Source organism: Lissotriton helveticus, chromosome 5_1, assembly GCF_964261635.1.
Source record: "Lissotriton helveticus chromosome 5_1, aLisHel1.1, whole genome shotgun sequence".
In the NCBI taxonomy this organism is placed as follows: Eukaryota; Metazoa; Chordata; class Amphibia; order Caudata; family Salamandridae; genus Lissotriton; species Lissotriton helveticus.
The window spans coordinates 101,854,584-101,876,534 of record NC_136065.1 but is presented as its reverse complement, the minus strand read 5'-3'; the positions used below and the strand labels follow the sequence as shown (position 1 = coordinate 101,876,534).

The 21,951-nt window shown below is 46.1% G+C and overlaps 2 protein-coding genes across 3 annotated transcripts in view; both read right to left on the bottom strand.

Annotated features, from left to right (window-relative positions):
• Positions 1-21,951, bottom strand: part of LOC144754225 (E3 ubiquitin-protein ligase TRIM39-like) — a 574,742-nt gene that overhangs the window by 327,575 nt on the left and 225,216 nt on the right. The gene's annotated exons all lie outside the window — the stretch shown is intronic.
• LOC144754224 (E3 ubiquitin-protein ligase TRIM39-like) overlaps positions 1-21,951 on the bottom strand; it is a 168,030-nt gene that overhangs the window by 80,507 nt on the left and 65,572 nt on the right. For both annotated transcript variants that reach the window (XM_078641813.1, XM_078641812.1), the window contains exon 2: positions 8,949-9,044. In XM_078641813.1, the coding sequence (XP_078497939.1) occupies positions 8,949-9,044 (96 nt within the window). The remainder of the gene's footprint in view (positions 1-8,948; positions 9,045-21,951) is intronic.

Genomic DNA, 21,951 nt, shown 5'->3' with positions numbered 1-21,951 from the left:
TGAGCTGCCAGAATTATTACACGCTATAGTCCCGGCAGGCTCAGGGAACACGGTGGCACGTCGAGTTTAGTATGCCTGAACTCAGAATAATAAAATACTTCCTTTCGCAAGGTTTATTTTAATATCCTGTGTTTGCAAATGCTACTTTTAGAAAGTTAGCATTTGCTCGCCTAACTAGGTCAGCCCGCCTCTGCCAGGATGTGTATCTGTTCTCTGAGTTTGTATGAGTGGCAGGGCTGGGGATTTCCAGGGGACGGTCTGGGCTCCCAGGTGGTGAATAGAGTGCTTACACCAGGATGGGTGGGCGGAGTAGCCCTTGACTCTGAATAGGGTTGTGCTCCACCACCACAATGCTGGCTCCACCTCCTGCGGAGCGTCTGATGTCCCTGCCCTGCACCCTGGAAGAAGACAGTTTCAACAGAACAAGGGAACCCTATAAATAGTCAAGGACCAAGGGTAGCAATTTTATCAAGTAACAAAGGCCCTTGATTAAGCAGAATAAATACAAGCGAAGGATAAATTATAGACAAGAATCTGTTCTATAATAAAGGAGGTGTCCAGCCGGACACTAATTTCATTGATTGAAAAAATGACAAACAATATAAAAGACAGACAATTATAAAGTGGAATACAATCCTGTATCCTGTACATACAACATTTAGGGAAAGGACTAAAATAAAACCATAAAAAAGGAACCAACAGGCAATTCTGTATAGAGCCACTAGTTGGAAGATAACAATTGGTCTAGCTAAGCTCGTGTAGAGAATACAATTTTATATCACATTGGAAGTCACTACATTAACAGTCGACGGCGTTTCTATCCTATAACCAATAAAGGATCATCATCAGGACTACAAATAACATTGCCTTAATTGTAAGCCTATTTGGGCCAATTGAGGGGATGGTCAAGGCTGGACCGTGTAGTAAATCAGCGAGTCCAGAGGCACGGAGGAATTCGTACCGCGTGCTATTTGTGAGGGGAGGCAAGGTCCACAGTGTAGGTAGACCGTTCGAGGCGTCTGGGTGGCGCTTGAATGGATATGTGTATTTGGTTGTTCCCCCCTTATTTAAGATGAGCCTCAGGCAGTAGAGGGCAAGCGCAGCAAAAGCTTCGTATCTCGGATTGGAGATTTCGACAGAAGAATAACTTCAGTTAGAAACCAGAACCTTCAATGAAGTTCACGATATTTGGAGGGGAAAATACCCGTATGGTTCGAATGAAGACATCCTCGGTGACTGCTGGGCACAAACGCTCCTGTCAGTCTGACAGGAGCGTTTGTGCCCAGCAGTCACCGAGGATGTCTTAATTCGAACCATACGGGTATTTTCCCAAATAGGCTTACAATTAAGACAATGTTATTTGTAGTCCTGATGATGATCCTTTATTGGTTATAGGATCGAAACGCCGTCGACTGTTAATGTAGTGACACACCAGCTTCCAATGTGATATAAAATTGTGTTATCTACACAAGCTTAGCTAGACCAATTGTTATCTTCCAACTAGTGGCTCTATACATAATTGCCTGTTGATTCCTTTTTTATTGTATTATTTTTGTCCTTTTCCCTAAATGTCGTATGTACAGGATACAGGATTGTATCCCACCTCTATAATTGTCATCTTTTATATTTTTTGTCATTTTTTCAATCAATTAAATTAGTGTCCGGCTGGACACCTCCTTTATTATAGAACAGATTCTTGTCTATAATTTATCCTTCGCTTGTATTTACCCTGAAAGAAGCGGGCAGCTTCCTGTCAACAGAGTGCTCCAAAACCGGGTTGAACCAGGCGCAGGCCCCCTGGCCTGCAAAGACAAAAGAAATGAAGTATAAATGTAGGAGCCGGGCTCCTAAGAAATTAGATCCAGTTTTACTACAACGAACCTCTGCTCGACTAGAAGGACCAAGAAGAAACTAAAGGACTGGCCTGCAGTGGTGCCTTGCTGAGAACGGAGAGGAAAAGACCAGAGGACTTTAAAGACTTGTGCTCCAAACTATCTCCAAGGGCTTGATCTCGAGCTTTCCTCCTGAACTGAACCCCAGGACCAGTGGGTTCTATCCTGCCTGTGCTCATCTGCTGCTGGGTCCTTAAGTTCTATTCCCTCGCCGGCGTTGTGACTCGGGTGCCTTTGCCCCTCCTAAGGTCGTGACAGCTCGGAGCCTGGTCACCCCGCCTTCGAGAGCCCCGCTCAAACTTGAGTCGCTCTCCGCGTCCAGTGCCGGGCCGCCCGCTCTCCTGTCACCTCGCCTGCTAAGGAGCACGTTGTGCGCCTCTCATCTCCTCCCGCCGAAATCTGCACGGAGCGCATCTAATGGCCTCGGACAGTCCGTACGTCGTTACGTACCAGACTGTCTCGCTTTGCCCTCCCTGCATACCATGACCGTGCCGCACCTCAAGAAGGCCTTCTGTACGTTTGTACCGGAGGCCCGGTGCTGCACCTGTCTGTCTAAGAACGCGACACCCCACACAGATCCACAGGTACGACCCAGTGTACTAAGAAGTAGTACGACCCGCAGGCCTGAACGGCGCCTCGCCCGTGAGCTTCTCAAGACCCCGGATCCCCGCACCCTCCACCATCCCGCTCACCCGCCTCGCACCTCGAGGGGGCGTCGAGCCGGATACATCCTCGGAGAACCGCCGGCCCCGTCCCGGGTCCGCCCTCACCAGTGGTCGCGCCTGAAACGCCTCGGCCATTTCACCCAAGGTACACGTGAACTCAGTCCCGAGTTCACATCGGATCCAGGGTCCGCAACGTTTGTTTTCCCTGTCGTCCGTCATTGACCGACACTCAGCGTACCTTACTGAACCAAGAACACTTAAGAACTTTTGCCTATTTACATCTGTGGGCCTCAATCGTTAAATGTTATATGGTCTTGTGATAATCCTGCACATCTTTTATATAAAGTCTACGTATTTTTTATACAACCTTATGACTGGTGTCAGTCTGTGGTGGGTCAGTGGGTTTACTGTATGTGATCATAAATGCTTAACTAACTATCGCCCTGAAGTTTAGCCTTGACTGCTCGCGCCACGCAAACTAGAGGGTGAGCAGGGGTTATTCTTACGGAGTAGTTCCCTTGCCCTGACTAGAGGAAAGGGTCCCTGCTAGTCGCAAGTGCATACCTGTGCCAACCTGAGACCCCCGATTCTAACAATAGGTAAGAACCTTGGCCCAAAGATTCTCCGCTAAAGATGCAAAAGGTGCCATATAAATATTAAAAAGAGTAGGGCTCAAAACTGAGCCCTGCGGCACTCCAACATTCAGCGGAGAGATGTCAGCTGAGTAAGGTGGCGACCAGACAGATTGTTGATGGCCTTCCAAAAAGGAAGCAAACCACTTTAAGACCGTGCTCCCCAGGCCGCACTCCCTAGGCCTCTGAAGGAGTCGCCCATGGGGCACGGTATCAAAGGCCGCCGAAAGGTCTAGCAGTACTAAAACTGCCATGCCTCCTCTATCACGAATGTCTTTTGATACTTTGTATGTAAATGTATTTGAGCTTGTAAAGCGCACTGCTACCCGTCCGTAGGTTTCCTGGCGCTGTATAACTCTGGGGAAACCGTCCTGGCTTTCCCTGTGGGATGGTCCCTGCTGGGAGTCCCTAAGGTGGAGCCAGGCATCCCCGGAGTTGATGGGGCCGTTGTGGAGATTAGGCAAGCTAATGCCCAGAGTTACCGAGTGGAACCCCTGATTAGAGTAAGCACCGAAGCGAGAATTATTGAGTCCGCTGACCCAAGTCCACGACCCTGCCACGTCGGGAATTGAACCCTGGTCCCGGGCAGACTTCTGCTCCCGGGTCTGCCGCCTCTAATCAGTGAGCCACACTACTTTGAGACCTCGAGTAGGGCTGTTTCTGTACTGTAGTTGGCCCTAAAACCCGACTGACTCGGGTGAAGGGCATTGGTGGCCTCAATAAAATTCGAAGTGACCTTATTTACATGCTTTTCCAAAGTCTTAGCAATCAAAGGGAGCAATGTAATGGGCATATCATTACTGACTACAGTAGGGTCCGCTGAAGGTTTCTTCAGAAGAGGTAAGATTTTACCCTGTTTCCATCTGGCGGGAACCTGCCCACTAAACAACGAGAGGTTCAGGACTTTATTTACGGCAGGGTTTAGAACTTCAGCAACAGATGCTAATATTTTAGCTGGACATGGATCCGCAGAGGACCCAGATTTAAGTGTCTTCATAATGGAAAGTGAGGTATCCAAAGACATCGGAACTCCAACAGAGGTTCTCCCTTCGGGTCTCCCCTCAGAGAAAACCCCTCATTCTGATTCTGGGAGACAGGCATAACAAAGGTATCTTGAATGGCCTTAATCTCATCATGGAAGAAATCAGCAATCTGAGTGGTTCATTCATAGGTGGGGACAAAAGGACTCTGAATAGCTTTAGGAGAGGAAAAGTCCTTTACAATCTTAAAAAGAGTTCCCTGCTACTATTTCTGGCCATATCAATTTTAGTGGTCAGGTATCTTTTTTTCTCATCACGAACCTTAAGATAGTGCACTTTAAGTGCCTGTTTATATATATATGTTTTCTTTCAGGGTCAAAACTTCTTCTCCATAAACGTTCCAAACATTTACAAGCACTCTTGCTTTTCTTCAGTGCTTCTGTGAAACAAGGGGCAGAGATATTTTCTCGCGAGGCCCTATGTGTCTTTAAAGGAGCAAGATGCAAAGCCCACTTCTGCAACCAATTTTCAAGAGCAAGTGTATCCTCTTCCAGAGACCCTTCTCAAGGTATGGAGTGGTGACCTAATATTTCAGCCAGGGAGTCATGGGTGATGAGCTTAAAAGATCTAAATTCTTTTGTTTTATCCCCGCCCTTAGGTCGAATCCCAATCAGACCTTATTGTTGAGTTGTGAGTGCTTGCCCCGCACTCTATCTTTATGAGAAGCTTTTGACTGCTCGATCTCACGATCCTTCGAGTCAATTGCAGAAAGGGAAGTCATTGGCCCACTCTCCAACGCTATAAGGACAGATCCCTGGACACAAGAAGCAAATAGCCTCAACCGCCACGATTGGGGATCAAACGCCTCTCTGTCCTGTTCACCACCCCTCCCCCCAATGCGGTCTGACTGTGCAAAAGGAGTGCAGAGCTGTGATCTGGTGTATTACAGCAATAACTGGGCCCTCAGGTGAGAATACAATCATGCAGCATAGCGACAAGTGAGGTAACAACCACTACAGAACGAAGAGTGTACATTAGGAAAAACACTACACGAAAATTGTGGAAGAGCTTACCAAATACCATGAGATGTGTATGACAATGACACCTTCTTTAACTTTATCACCACAGACACAACTGATGAGTTCTACTGAGGAGTTATGCTCAGATGTGGCCCTGTCAATCAATCAATCATTTGTAAAGAGCACTACATACCCGCGAGGGTCTCAAGGCGCTGGGGGGGGGGTGCGTGGGGGGGGCACTACTGATCGAACAGCCAGGTCTCGAGTATCCTCCTGAAGGTCAGCAGGTCCTGGGTCTGTCGTAGGCCCAGTGGGAGGGTATTGCATGTCTTGGCGGCGAGGTGGGAGAAAATCTCCCACCGGTGGTTGTTCTTCAGATGTGCGGGATGGTGGCAAGTGAGAGGTCAGCGGAGCGGAGCTGGCGGTTGGGGATGTAGAAGGAGAGCCGTCTGTTGAGGTAGGCTGGGCTGGTCTTGTGGAGTGCCTTGTGTGTGGGTGAGGAGCTTGAAGGATATCCTCTAGTTGACGGTGAGCCAGTGCAGGTTTCTCAGGTGGGGGGTGATGTGGCCGTGGCGTGGTACAGAGGATCAGTCGTGCCGAGGCGTTTTGGATGCGTTGTAGTCGTTTGATGAGCTTGGTCGGGGCTCCCGCGTAGAGGGCGTTTCCGTAGTCGAGTCTGCTGCTGACGAGGGCCTGGGTGACTGTCTTTCTTGTATCTGTCAGGATCCATCTGTAGATCTTGCGGAGCATGCAGAGGGTGTTGAAGCAGGAGGAGGAGACGGCGTGGACGTCCTTGAGAACGTTGAGTCGAGGATGATTCCCAGGTTGCGTCCGTGGTCGGTGGGTGTCGGGGCTGCCCCCAGTGCCGTCGGCCACCAGGAGTCGTCCCAGGCTGAAGAGTTGGAGCAGAGGATGAGGACCGCCGCCTTGTCCGAGTTCAGCTTCAGACGGCTGGTCTTCATCCAGTCTGCGACGGCCTTCATTCCTTCATGGAGGTTGGCTTTGGGGGTGATGGGGTCCTTGGTGAGGGAGAGGATCAGCTGAGTGTCGTCGGCATAGGAAATTATGTTGCGGTTGTGCTGTCTGGTTAAGTGTGCGAGCGGGGCCATGTAAATGCTGAACATCGTCGGGCTGAGGGAGGATCCCTGGGGTACGCCACAGATGATCTTGGAGGCTTTAGAACGGAATGGGGGGGGGGGGGGGGGAGGCGGACGCTCTGGGTTCTGCCGGAGATGAAGGAGGTGGTCCAATCCAGAGCCTTGTCTCGGATCCCTGCAGCGTGGAGGCGTGCGCGTAGTGTGTGGTGGCAGACTGTGTCGAAGGCGGCAGAGAGGTCTAGGAGGATGAGAGCTGCGGTCTCGCCATTGTCCAGCAGGGTCCTGATGTCGTCTGTGGCGGCGGCGATGAGGTCAGTCTCAGTGCTGTGGTTGCTGCGGAACCCTGACTGGGAATGGTCCAGGATTCTGTTTTCTTCGAGGTATCGGGTTAGCTGTCTGTTGATGGTTTTCTCGATGACCTTGGCCGGGAAGGGGAGCAGAGAGATGGGCCAGAAGTTCTTGAGGGCTCTTGGGTCTGCCTTAGGTTTTTTGAGTAGAGCGTTGATCTCGATGTGTTTCCAGATCTCTGGGAAGGTCGCGGTCTCGAGGGAGAGATTGAGGACGTTGCGCTGGTGGGGTGCAATGGAGCTGCTTGCTCTGTTGAAGACGTGGTGCGGGAACGGGTCTGACGGAGAGCCAGAGTGGATTGTGCGCATGGTCTTGATGGTGTCATCGATACTCACGCTGGCCCAGGCTAGCAGGGGGTCGGGGTCGATGGTGTACAGAGAGTCTGTTGTGTTGCTGTCTGTTGGGGCTGTCTGGGTGTTGAATCGGTCGTGCATGTCTGCTATCTTGCAGTGAAAGAAGGTGGCGAGGGAGTCGCACAGGCGGGATGTCTTTGGTGTTGGAGCTGGGGTTGGAGAGTTCCTTCACGATGTTGAAGAGCACCTTGCTATTGTGTGCATTGTTGTCGAGGCGGTCTTTGAAGGAGGTCCTCTTGGCCGCCCTGATGAGGTGGTGGTGGATGTTGCGGATGGCATCCTTGTGTGCTGCGTGGCTGTCCGGAGTTTGTTCACTATGCCATTTCTTCTCTAGTTTCCGTCAGGATTGCTTGGAGGATAGGAGCTCTGGGGTGAACCAGTTGGACCTTTTGCTGGTGTCTCTGTGGGGGGGGGGGGGGGGGTTCTTCAGCCGGGCGAGGTGTTGGTGCAGTCCTCGATCCAGCGTCTGAGGCTGTGTGCAGCGTGGTCGTGTAGGAGGGTTCGGTGGGTGGGCTGAGAGGCTGCCCTGTTGCGGTACAGGACAGCCCTTCCTACCAGTCTGAGTCAGAGCCATGTGTCTTTGTTCTCTTGGGGTGCTATGTTTAGCTATGAGCCATCTTGAAATAGCAGTTTTATGAAGGCATAAAATAGGACACATGGAACTGTAGCCTATATATAATAAAGTTTCAGAAAAACCTTGTAACAAGGATTGAGCTGAACAGATAAGTCTGAGGTCAGTGGCTAAAGCAGAGTTGTGCCCATGTTTCCAGAGTTAGAAAGGCATAAGCCCTGAAGAAGGGAAATGTCTTAGCCACAAAACATGTCAAACGGCATTTGATTTAAAACAAATGGAACTATTTGTAGGTAAGAATTCACTATAAAAATGCCTTTGCTTTGAAACAGAAGATTCCGTGGAACGTGTGGACTCTACAAGGTAAAATATGTCCATGACATGTCAGTTTCTCAGTAACCTAAGGTTTGTCGGAAGTGGTGGCGTTGTATATACCATTCATATGACTAGGTCAAGGGTCACCAGCTCCACACCCAAGAAAGAAACTCATCAACACAATGTTGGACCTTCCGTGCTCAATTTAGTATTTAGATCAGTGGCTCTTAACATTTTGACTTCAGTGGACCCCTAATTAACCATTACTGTACAGATGCACACACTATGCACGCACACAAACATATGTATAGACGCTTGTACAAACTTGCAGATGGATGTCTCCAGAAGTACACAATACTTCAAATGCACATCAATAACCTCAGATGTACAAATCCAGACCCATGCAAACACAAACGTACAGAGGCGCACACACACAGATGCACTCATGTATTTGTAGACTTACAAATAGCACCAGACCTTGTGACATGCAAACTTACAGACAGACATTCACATATGGAAGTACAAAATCGCAGCCAAAAAATTCAGACTAAAGCATATACATCCCCCAAACACACATGCACACAAACTTGCACATGCATTGGCAGATTATGTCACTCAAAATACATACAAAGACACACACAAACACTCACCATGCTCACGAAAATACACAACTATAGAGATACACAGGCATGCATGCACTCCCACAGATTACTCCAGAACCATCCATACATACATAAAATGCACACTTTACCACGTGAGTATGAACAGGTACACACAGACTGGTATATACTTGCTGCCAGATAATGCCACACATGTACATACATACACTAATGCACACTATTTAAGTATGTAAGTATTACGTTCGAGTGAGCATAGTAATTTTTGTGTTTATTAAGACACACCCTTGGCTGATTTCAGCCCCAATGTCCAACAGCAGTGATTCTGGTTACCCAGTGTGCATCACGACTCAGTCTGTAGGGCGTCTTATCAGCTTCTGTATGTCTTACACTTAAAAAAAAGGTACACACAGAGACATGGGCAAATACAGACAAACAGCACTGACTGCAGCCACTCACCCTCATGGTTTTATATTGTTCCTCTTCTTTGACTTTAGACTCCAGACTATATTCCTGTTCTTTCTTCAGAAGAAGCAGCCACTCTTGAAGTTTTACCTGCAGGGGTGAGAGTGCAAGAAATAAGTGTAGATCAGTAGAGTGCATTCCTACTTATGAAACAAAATCATTACAGTACCAAACATACCTGTCCAGACTAAGTACCAGCCCCACATATCCAGACTAAGTACCAGCCCCACATAGCAAGGCTGTACTCACCAGCCACACATACAGACTGTATGCATTAGTTGTACATATCCAGACTGTAAGTACCAGCCCCAAGTATGAAAGTCAAGGACACAGACCAGGGGTGTCATCTGTTTGGACCTTTTCTGATCTGGAAGGAATAGGCCAGAATTCCTGCTCCAGGTAAACTAGCTTCATCACTGGCCCTTACTCCTACTAGATAAAGACATTAGTCTTAAACCCATAATAACATTAAGATGTGGAACTACTTTAAACAATAAACAATGTCTTACTGACATTTTCAAAGCACTAAGTGAAAGTATCTATCACCATAGGCTCCGCAGGTGGTCAGCCCGATATAAACTGGGAAACACTCACTTTGCCATATGACGAAGGGTTTTAGCAGCATCAGATTTGGAACTTTATTACTACGGTGCACAGGCACAGCACACACACTACTGGATACACCCACTGCCATATATGGCCCACTTAGCAATTGAGTGAGACACAACACATAAATACCCTTGAGTGCCCTGACTGGGAGGGAACCTCAATGGGGCCGGACTGAATTGAACTCAGTCAAGAGTGCACGACTGGCTGATCGGTGCCCGTCACAATGAGGAGGAGCAGCAAGATGGCAGACTGATTAAAGCTGCCGCTAACTTAAATAACGGACCAGGGTTATCATTGGGGCCATAGTAAACTGCATACGTATAAGGGATGTTATAAATGAATATAACTGCCACCAACCATCTTCCTGTCTGATCGGTTTCATATATTTTCGGACTTATACGTATGCAGTGTACTATGGCCCCAATGATGATAACCCTGGTCTGTTATTTAAGTTAGCGGCAGCTTTACTTGGGACCACGGCCCAGTGATCCTAGGGGGTGATTTTAACCTGGTTTTTGATCACATTCTAGATAGAACCTCCAAAGACAAGTATCACGCTCCCACTAAATCACTCTCTGCCTTAGGCTGTATGATGAAAGACTTCAACTTGCTAGACGTATGGAGGACTAAATACGGTTCTACCAGGGGGTTTACATTCTACAGTAAAAAGTACAAACACTAGTCAAGGATAGACCACTTTTTAGTCGATCAACACCTTCTCTCAGATATCAGCTCCATCTCATTTACACCCGTTGGGATATCAGACCACGCTGTTCTGGAATTGGTCCTCCTATTAAGTTTGAGTCCCTTAAACACCAGATGGACATTGGAGAAGACATTGTTACTTGGTGATCAGGTCAAAAGAGAAGTGAGAGAAAAGACCAATGAATTCTTCACAATTAATATCGGCTCCTCTACCCCTCAGGGTGTCTGGGAAACTTACAAGGCCTTTTTGAGAGGAGTCCTGAGTTCTCGAATGGCGCATAAAAGGAAGACTATAAAAAACAAAAGGCGGGAAGAACTAGAGGCTATAATTAGAAAAGACTCTGAGTTACAAAGAGCCATTTCTTCAAACACAGAGAGGATCCCGGCATAGAGAAGGAGCTTTCAGATCTACAACTTCAACTTAAAATCAGTGACGAGAAAATCATAAAAGAAAAATGGGAGACCAGCAAATTAAAGAACTTCGAATACGGAGAAAAATGCGGGGCCCTGCTAGCGTGGAAATCCAGAGAGGAAAGAAACAGGAACAACATTAAAGTTCTAATTCAGAGAGAGACAGGGGTCTTAATTGTGGAAGATGGAGGGATCAGAGAGGAAGCCAGGAGGTTTATGCAAAGTCTCTACATGGAGGATAAGAATCCAGAGCTAGAAGAGGTCGAGACCTGGCTGACCCAGAGAAATTTACCCCAAATTTCCGACTCAGATAGGAGGTATTTAGAAAGTGAGATTATGGAGGGAGAAGTAATAAATCAATTAAAGAAAATGAAGCGGGGCAAAGCTGCAGGTTCAGACGGGCTACCGGTCGATGTTTACTTAGATTACACAGAACAACTGGTGCCTGTCCTCACTACACTTTTTAACTGTTTATTGACCCAGGGTTACAGTATCCCCCCTACAAGGGCTGAAGCTACAATAACTCTTATTGCAAAACCCAATAAAGACCTTAAGAAAATTGAATCTTATAGGCCAATTTCCCTTCTGAACTGAGACATGAAGTTATATTCCGGGATTTTAGCTACTAGATTTGCCAAAATAATAAAATCCATAATTCATTCTGATCAAAGGGGTTTTACCCGGAAAGACAATTGAACGAATTAACCTTTCAGGTGATAGGAGCCATAGACTACGCTGAGGATAAAGGCCTTCCGTTAGCCTTGGTCGCAATAGACGCGGCCAAGGCTTTCGATCAGGTTAATTGGAAATATCTATGGGCCACTATAGTTGCGTTTGGGTTCCCTCCAGCTTTTATAGAGAGTATTAAATCATTGTATCAAAACCCACGAGCAAAAGTCTTGGTCAACGGGGCTCTATCTGATTGGTTTAATATATCCCGAGGAACCCGGCAGGGTTGCCCCCTGTCCCCCCTTTTGTTTGACATTTATATGGAACCTTTTGTTTGTGGTATTAGAGAAGATAATGTAATTCAACCCTTTAGAATGGCAAATATGGAGCTAAAAACTGCCCTATACGCAGATGACCTTCTTTTATACACCTCTAATCACATAGAAGCCATACCTAGGCTATTTTTTTAGCTGAGGAATTTGGAAGGTTGTCAGGCTACCAGATTAATAGGGAGAAGACAGAGATAATGGGGTGGAACAACAATATTCCTATTCAGGGGGTAAAACAAAAAATGTGATATTTAGGAATATATTTAACTCAAGAACTAAAGAATATCCCGAAAATCAGTTGGCAGACTGCAGTGAAAGACATCATTAAAACATTAACAAGATGGGGCAGTCTACCATTAAATATATATGGAAGAGTTAACCTCATTAAAATGTCCATACTTCCTAAGTTGACCTTTCTATATAATTCCATCCCTTTATCTTTTCCGTTGAAAGAAATTGCGAACCTTCAGGGCAAGATTGGCTCTTTTATTTGGGCTTGCAAATCTCCCAGGATAGCCTGGAAAAAATTAAGGAGGGGTTTAAAGATTGGGGGTCTGGCCTTACCAGACCTATTATTGTACTGCCATGCCTTCCATTTTAAAAATTTCAGGCTACTTGCTAACGTACTAGACTCATCCTCACAGGGCCGTTTATTTCAGGCTTTATTACATGATTTACAAAAAGGCCAAGAGTTTTTCTTATTTAAGTTTGGCGACCAGAAATTCTTTAAGAAAGTCAGTCTTAAGATTCTGCAGACCGCACTTAGGAATTGGGGGTTTATCCGGAAGGCCTTGGGAATTCCATACTACCACACATATACTCCAATCTGGGATTCCCCGGGCACACCAGTGTGTCTTCAGGACCAGTTATCCCTGCTTCTGAGAGCAACTGGAGTCCAGAAATGGGGGGATTTATGGGTGGATTCAGGTCTTATGGATTGGAACTCTCTGATGTCACTCACAAATGGGTCACTGACAAGATTTAAATTGTATCAACTATCGGCATGGTGATCAAGCCAGGAATTACAGTGGGACAAATACACTGGAATTCTTGACTCAATTTGCAGGGGGGGGGGAGGGGGGGGCTGGAATCGAGAAGTATCATTTTGGTATAAATTGATCACAGAGGCAAAAGGAAATCTAGATCTCGAGTTGATAAGCCTCTGGGGTAATACCATAGCCGAATATCCCGAAGAGATTAGTAAAATATGGACAGATTCTTTCTCCTTGTCCCAGAGATTAATAAAACCGGCCAATTTAAGGAGGAACCATCTGTTTACGGCTTATCGGGTGTATTGGACCCCGGCTAAATTGTATAAGATAACACAGGAGAACTATTATTGCCCCCGTTGTAAACTCTTAGCAGCAAATGACATGCATATATTCCTAGAGTGCCCTGAGATTCAGGAGTATTGGAGGGCGATTGTTGGCTTTCTGGGTGAGGTCTTATCAACAACTATTCCCTGTTCTCCTAGGCTAGTATTCTTTGGTCTCCCATGCGAGTATAATATTAACAACTTTTCCTCACAATTTATTTTTTACGTGGTAGTTATAGCTAGGAGGGAGATATGTAAAGAGTGGAAGTCAGTGGCTCCTCCTAGATTTGTAGACTGTTTAAAAAGCATCATGGAAGTTTGTAAGATGGACATGGCTGGTCGAGCTGAAAGCTCAGAGAACGTATGGTCGAAACTAGAGGCCTGGTCAAAAAAGTAAACGGTCCGATGATTATGCCAGAGGTTTGTGTCGGTCCTGCCCTCCCCTAGTCTGAGATATTCGATCAAAAGGCAGGGGAGTTGGATAAGGAAACAACCCACCTCTGGGAGATCTCTGGTAGCTATATATTGACCCTGGGGCGGCTTCAGGAATGTCAGTATTGAAGGCAACAGAGACCCATCTAGAGCATATAATATCTGGTGGCATATATGAGGACAAAGAAAAAAAAAAAAAAAGAAGATGGCAGACTGATGCCGCCAGGGAACACAGACACCCGGACCGGTCCCCGCAAACTCTTCGCACCCGCTAAGGATATTGATCACAATGTTGCACTGATGAGGTGAAAACTCCGTCGCATGGAAGCAGAGCAAAAAAGTTTTGAAAAATAATTGAAACAAATGGAACAATACAGCTGAGTACCTGGATACATTGTGGACACATGCTGGTGGTAACACTTCGCGGTATCAGCCGACATCTTTACAAACATCGGCTTTCTCGTCTCCTGACTTGGAGGATATCGGCAATTGTTTGGGAATTCTTGGCTTGTGATACCAGCGCTAGAATTGCAATGGCTCCACCGAAGGTATCAGCGAGATTGACTCGCGCAGGCAGGCAACCACCTCTTCTGCAGTGTTTAACTGGACTAACTCCCGCTGCCACTGAGGAGGATAATGCCGCTGAAGAAACAGAGGCAGCGGCACCACTGAGATCCCGTGGGGACAATGCCTCGAAAGTTGACTATTCCAATCAAGGAGAGCAGCAGAGCTCCTGGCAACAAACATCTCTACTGAGAACGCCAATAGTAATGAAATTGCTGGCATTTTATCTGAGGCTATCCCTGGGCAACAAATTTGCATGGCTAAAACTTCTACTGTGCTAGAAAATGGCGAAATGGCGGGACTGCCTCAGAGTACACACTAGAGTCCGGTGTTCAACAATCAAAGGTTGCTAGCTGCCCTGAAAGCGATCTAGTGTTGTCAGATGATATATTGATTGCACATAGCAGTGAATGAGACAAATGCAGACCTGATTACTAGCGAACTGGGCGAGAAAAATGTACAGGCAGGGCTGTACGCTTGCAATATTGCTAACATTGTTAACACAGTTAACAATGTCATAATGTCCAGCAATGAGGGCTCAGCTACAGAGGACTCGGCGTATGAGCAGGTGATAGGGTTGGCTGATAGTCACTCCGATACTTCAACTTCACCTCTTAATTTGGCACCCCCCCGACGATCGTTTCGATAAAGAAATGGGCCAGGAGTCACAATCTTCTCCATATTTATCGACGGATGAAAGAGAGATACCCGGAGACAACTGTCATAGTGTGCTACAAACGCCTTCACCTCCCTCAAATAAAACCATGGTAAAAAAAAAAAAAAGAACATGGAAACAACGTCTAAAATTACACCCAAGAATGTTCCTAAAAAGAGAAATACAAAAACAACATATCCAAAAGGCAATAAGAAAACGCCAATTAGGGCTGATCAACAATATACAGTTACTTTACGAAATAAAGATGTATTAACGGACACCTCCCTACGCCGCTGGGTTCAAACGAAAGGTGGGGTCAAGTAGATAATTTCTCGTCTATCGGGGGACAGTCCAACAGAGACAGTCTCGAGCAAAGAAATTGTGTCGGAAGTCTTAGATAAAGGTATTTCTACGGTGTCTGCTGCATCTGGGATGACGGGAAGCTCTGGACCTGTTCTATCTCAGGACCAGCCATCTAATTCGGACTCAATAAACTCATCAATTAAGCAGTTATCAGATCATGCAGAAACATTACTTGCTTCGATTCTTCAAGCTATAAAAGATCAAAGGCAAGAAGCTCAGGAGCACTATGCCCAGCTTAGAACTGACAATCATGGCATTTAACAGGCTTTGCAGGCAGCGACACTCATGGTTAGCACACCTGTTAGTGATATGGCAGAACTTCAGCAGCGGGTGGCGGACACTGAGGAGGCCACTGCACAGACATTCAATTTGACTCAATCCCATGATACTTCTATAACAGCACTACAACTTAAGGTCGAGGACTTGGAGAACCGCCAACGTCGGCATAACCTCAGACTGTTTGGTGTTCCAGAGGAGAAGGAGGAGGCGCTGCTTCGCTTGGCACTGCTTCGCTTGGTGAGACTCTATTGTCGTGGCTTTGGTAGGCGGAGGGAGACAAACCATGGGCTCGCACGGACATGCGATGTGCGCGCGCATGCCATCTCCTTACACGCTCCCATCGCGCGCTTTGCGATAGCGCATGCTCCTCGCAGCCTTGTCCGCGTGCACCACTCGTGGGACGCTGCTTTCTGGCGGCGCCCGCTCCTCGCAGGGATCTCGCAGACTTGTTAAGAAAGTAAGTGAGACACCAAAGTATGCACAATTGCAAATGTGGAGCAGTGACGCGCTTCGGACCCTTGTGAGAGGGGCTCTCGCCTGTAGTGCAAGCTTACCCTTTCTGCCTAAGACGAAATTAATTATTTGACCTCAGAAAAGGTTCTAGATTCTTAAAATCTAAGCTGGTGCATATCAAATTCTGAAAGAAAAATCCTGATTAGGAGCAGTGTATGCATCACTTCACTTTGTTTTAACCATAATCTCAACCATGCTCTTGAGGAGGGGGGTGGAATTCCAGCCCCGACCCGTACAATTCTTGGCCTCGGTGCCTGGACTGCAGATAAGCCCTCAACAGTCTAACAGAGATAGCAACTGGTCTGATCTCGCCCAACCCCGGCTCCCAGCAAAGGCTTGCAGGTACCAAACCCGTAGGTGGGATTCAGGAACCAGGGCTTGCTAAACCAGTGCGGACAGCCCGAGCCTCTCCACTTACCGGTGTGCATGTCGTAGCAGGCCTGCAGCTGCGTTTGTGCACACATAGAGGGCTCTCCATGAAGCGCGAATACACACGGTGAAGCGTCTCCGAGCAGTGAAACGTGCCGGGCGTGGCGGCGCAGCCGAAATTCCAGGTCCTGTTCCCGGGCTTTGATGAGGGCTTTACTTTCGTAAACGTCACATCCTCTTCTTAGGCCTTTTTTTTTCACTACTTTTTTTGTTTACAACAAATGGAAGAAACACAGAATTAGCCCTTTGGGGCTTACGGCGTGTTTAGAACGGTGATTGACATACTGTGCTCCTTCCTGAAGGCACGAATTGAAGTTTTGCAAAAATGTTGTTTCGAGTATAGTCAGTGCTACAAAGCCGATGCTAAAATGTCAGGCATTTCCCACCACGAATCCATAATCTCTGTGGTACAATTTCACGATAAGGTGGCATTGGAGTAAAAGGTCTCAAAAGTCAGTGTGTGTATTTTTTTCTACCTTACAAGAATTACTTTGGGTTTACATATCCACAACACTACCATGAGGCTTGAAACAGGCCAGAGTGGACGACATTCTAGTACGTCAACCCCCAAGCTGAACCATTCACTCAGAACTCAGCCTGCTTGCCTTGCTTAAGCATCAGGGTTTGACGATTGCTCCAACGCCAGTTGATGCAAATACTAAAGGTTGAGTCTTATATACATACACGCGCTGTGTCTATTGCAGGGGTGTAAAACCGGCCAATACCCCTCTGGGGCCCCATTCAGCCCCACAAGTAAGAATATTCGTAACATTTGGGAGCTCAGGGGGCCCTTAACAAATTCTGCAGTCCTTGTGCGTTACACCACTAGTCGTTAGGCGGACGATTCCCAATCACGTCATCAACATTGACGTATTGTACCAGCCGTTTGCATACTAACCCCTTAACCTTAAAGCACCCACTAATGAACGCAAATAGAAAGTCATCGACATTTTTTCACCCGAGTCCACATATATGTACCTTGGCAATAATTGCATATCTTCAGGTACGTAAATAAAGAGCTAGGACTAGGAAATCTATACTTCCCTATGTGCACTTATTTTCAGGTATTCTTCTAAGTCTGTACTCTGGGGGTCAATATTCAGTAGCACAAGCCACGCTTGCTTTGATCTGAGCTCTAATGAGCACAGTTATCACAGGGTTTGCAATGGCTTTGCAACAAAGGAGCACTGGGGACCCAAAGGTAATATTTCATTTGTACCATAGCCCAGAGCATTCCAGCAGCAGAGGTTGAGCGAGGGAATGCACGGTGCACACCTGCCATTGATGACACCCTGAGCCTGTGCCATCTGAATACCAGTGCACCACACACCAGTCTTCAACTACAAGCTATGGGTCTGGTGCACTAAAGCTTTCCCTGGCTTTGGGCAGGTTTAAGAAATAAAGCATGGCTAAAGGTCAACGCACACCGCTTTTAAGCCATATAGAGCAGTTTAACACTGTCCTAAGAATTGGAGACTGTTTTACACAAGGCAATCTCGTTATACATCAAGACTGCCTTTCATTGCCTAAGACAGTCTTCAATCAAGTCATGCTCTATGTGCAAAGTGCAGTTTGTACCCCAAATCCCCTAGAGCTGTCATGAATTGGAGATCCGCCCCAGCAAGGAACAAGTGGCTTTAATAGAGCACTCCTTTGCCTCCTCCGCTGTGGTTCTCAAGATCACTGGATTCTCACCTCTCTTTTTCCCTGGCTGTGGTATCTTTTCTGGCTTTACCAAGATTTCCAAATGATCACAGGTCACCAAAAGTGCAGTCCTCCAGTCATGGATTTAAAAAAAAAATGTTATCAACTAGAGTTTAAGTGTGTTAGTTGAATTGGATCAATTGAATTGAATCAATACCACAACTCCCAGAATGCAGTAACGTTTTGAACAAGAACTGTGTTATTGGTGCCATTTGAGTTTTAACGTCTCTGGGTTGCTTGTGACAAAGCCTCCCCCAGTACTCCTAAGGCCAGGGGTTCTGAAATTACTCTGTGACTATGCACGTGCATCCAGCAAAGGGTTCTGAAATCACTCTGCGACTCTATGCACGTGCAGCCAGCAAGCTCCATCCTGAACTGCCTTTCAGCAGGCAGTGCAGGCAGGCCTGATGAGGAGTTCCCAGATGGACTGTGACTGCTCCACCTCTTTGATAGTGCAGTAAATTTTGTGTCTGTCTGCTCTGTCGGTATTGCTCAAGAATGAGATACCGACTCAAAGGGTGTCTGCCATATGCAGGGCTGTCCGTTTCACTTGCCCCCACACTTCTTCGGCTCTGACACTTCAATGCATTGCAGTAAGTGAATCTGATTGAAAAAAACGCAGAGCTGCAACAAGCTGCCCATGCCCTTCGCGTTGCAGCCGAGGCTGAGCACGTGTAATGTTTACCCGAGCAGCAGCCCACCGCCACGTCAGTTGTTGGGCACTTCAAGACCAATGTTTGCTGCTGGCTTTGGGTCAGCCATGCCAGGGCGTTGACAGGTCATCATTTCTCTTTGGAGTAATGGGGAAGGAGTTTCGAAAGACGCGACCAGATTTACTTCACAGAAAGTGCTTGAAAAGGCCAGATTAGAGAACGCAGGCCAAATTGATTTGTGTAAAAATAAAAAAAATAAAAATAAAAGTGCAGGAACCAAGTTTTTCTTTGGAGGCCACTGCCCGCGCTGTAGAATGCAGGGACTGCCTAATCGGAGGCTGCCTTGCCCCACGCCCCGCCCACACCTAGCACCTTCTTCCACCACCCCGCACTTGCTCTGAGCTGCTCATTGGGAGATTATTTTTCAGCAGCTCTGCACTCTCCCTCTTTTCTCTTTTACTATTTGTTGTTCCTCTTTCTTACTCCCTTTTCTCTCTGATCGCCAATGGCCACCCCCTGTAACCACCTGCACAAATTAAGCACCGGCACAGACAGTCCGTGGATGTCGATTAGAGGTCGCCAGTCACTGCTGCCCCCCGGCTCACCGCGTGGCACACCTGTCTGGAGGGCGTCGCCCTCCTTGCACTCTTCTCTCCAAACAAGAGAAGTCACTGACAGACTTTAGCCGCATCTATCACCTGCCCTGCTACATCAGTCTTTCATTAACTACACGAAAGACGAGTGGCCCTTTCCTTTCTTGCATTAAGACCCGTGACTGCCCTACTGACTACCTTCGCTTTTCCAAAACATTTCCACATCCAGGAATTAAACTTGGTACCAACCCTGGATTTCCCCTTCCTACTAGACTCTGTTGGTACCAGGTATGCCCCGTCTCCCCTTGCACTGCTCTTGTTCCCCCTGGCCTGATGGGCAATGAAGCAAGAACAGAGACTGAGCAGGCCCTCAGCCCAGCTGATGTTGTGCAGTTTCAATGCCTGCCCTTTAACTTGTCGCTCAGCTCACAACAGAAGTGATTTTGGGCACATATAATGGTGCTTAGTGTATGTTTCTGAGTACAGATACAAAAGGTACACAAGTACAGGTACTGGTCATGGTTGTGTGATCTTGGACACCTTCTAGTGATCGATGTGTTACTGTTGATATTTTAATTGTTCATTCGAACAGGTATAGAGCACAGTCTGCTAAAAAAAATTTAATTGTAGAGCCTGTAGATAGTGCAGGTATGAATTTCCAAATGTTTCCTTACAAGACCGAAGTTCGACTCGGTTGTGTTGATGTCTATAGTCACATTTTGGGAATTCTGAGTTTTTTTGTGAGGGTTTCACCAGTGGGCTGTACCAAAGCGCTTACATATTTCCTAAATGGATATAGGAGTTCAGTCATTTCCCAGCAAATCTACTTATGTAGTAAGTAGCTAAGGGTAGCAAGTGTTGTTGGACGACTTGATAACCATTTAATTACATATTCGGACTATGTGATGGTAAATGTGGGATCTTAGCAACAGTATATGTTGGGTACTGTGTAATTCTGGGGTATATTGGTGACAAGTTAAGAATGGTGACGCATTAATGCTGCACTTGCCTATAACTTTACATGTACATTTTACAAATGGATGGATAACAGAAATCATTAAGCAAATTTGATATGCTACTACTTTTATAACAACTCTCTCTACAATTGTTTAAACTATTCACTATAACTGTTTATATGCTATGACAAAAGGTCTAATAAACAATATTAAACTACAATTGACCTGTATAAGTTCATGTACTATATATACCAACTAACAAAAAAAACACTGATAAACAACACAAATATACTAATCCAATAACTAACTCAACCTAATGCAAGACCTGTTGCATTGCAAATGCTTGTTTTCTGTGGAGTCTCATTGCTCTCCTTCCTACTTATGTATTCACTTTTCCCCCCGATGACCGGTCTTCCTTTAGCTGCTACAGTAGCAGCTCTTCAAGGGGGTGATTACTCCTTCACTATATGGGGTGGGGTGGGTTAGGGGGGGGGGGATTGGGGGGGGGGGGGCGCAATTGGAAAATAAAATCAACAAAACGGCTCTTAGAAAATATAGCTATAACCCAGTCTTTAATGAAAAGAGAATAAGAATTAAGAGGATAAAACTATTTGTAATATTTGTAATAAATGGCAATAGCTCATATGAGGCGTATAAAAAAATTGGGTAATGGATCAGATTGGAATGTTACGGAGCTAAAATGTATAGCCCTCAGTTCATTCCGTTAACAGAAACACATCTTTCTTACAAGGATGGCAATCTTTTGTCACACCTGGGCTATGAAACAATTGCTTGCACGTCTCAGTCATGTTCTATCAGAGGAGTGGCAATATTAAAACAGACGGGTTTTTCATGCGTGATACTGAGAACCTTGACAGGTCAGGCTGATAGATGGGCAATTGCACAGGTGGAAATACGGGGTAAAAAATATATCCTATCTGCTTTATATGGTTCTAATGTGGACGACCCATCCATTTTTGATGTATTAAATATGGAATTGTTAAATTGGGAGGAAGAAAGGGTGATAATGGGTGATTTTAATTGTATTATGGATTACAGCATTGACACAACTAGACAGGGGGCCACCCATAGAATGTGTAAAACTAGGGCTGCAATAGTGGAACTTGGCCGTTTGCAACTAATCAAGGATGTATGGAGATATTTGTATCCAAATACTCCAGGATACACGTAGTATTCCTCCACCTATCGCTTGTACTCAAGATTGATATGGCATGGGTGTCAGACGGAATACTTTTGACATCAGATTTAGCAATATGCCCACGCATTACATCAGACCGTAACCCCTTAATGTTAACTTTCCAAATCTTAGCAGGAGACAAAACACATAGACCTTTTACTTTCCCAAGATACTGCTATCAGATAAAACGTATATAGATACCATTAGGAAACAGTTAGAAACATTTTTTCATGAAAATATAGAGTCAGCTCCTCTTCTGGAAAGCAGTTATCCGAGGAACTACGCAACAATATATTTACAACAAAACAAAAAGAGGCAAGCTACAACCCAAGAAGTTATCCTAGCTATAAGAAGGGTTGAAATAGAACATATGGAGGCAGTCCTGTCTGGATCGCATAATCAGGATAAACTGTTATTTAATCTGATAGACCTCAGAGTGGCTTCCAAAAAAGTATTTAGAGAACGATTAGCAGTTAGTTACAAGTATCGCCTCTCACAATATGAATTTGGTGAGCAAATAGGGAGAGTTCTTGCTTATAAGGTAGCCAACGATCGGGCTACAACTTGTATAAAGGGAGTAAGCGCAGCAAATGGTATACTGCATACAGAACCGAAAGAGA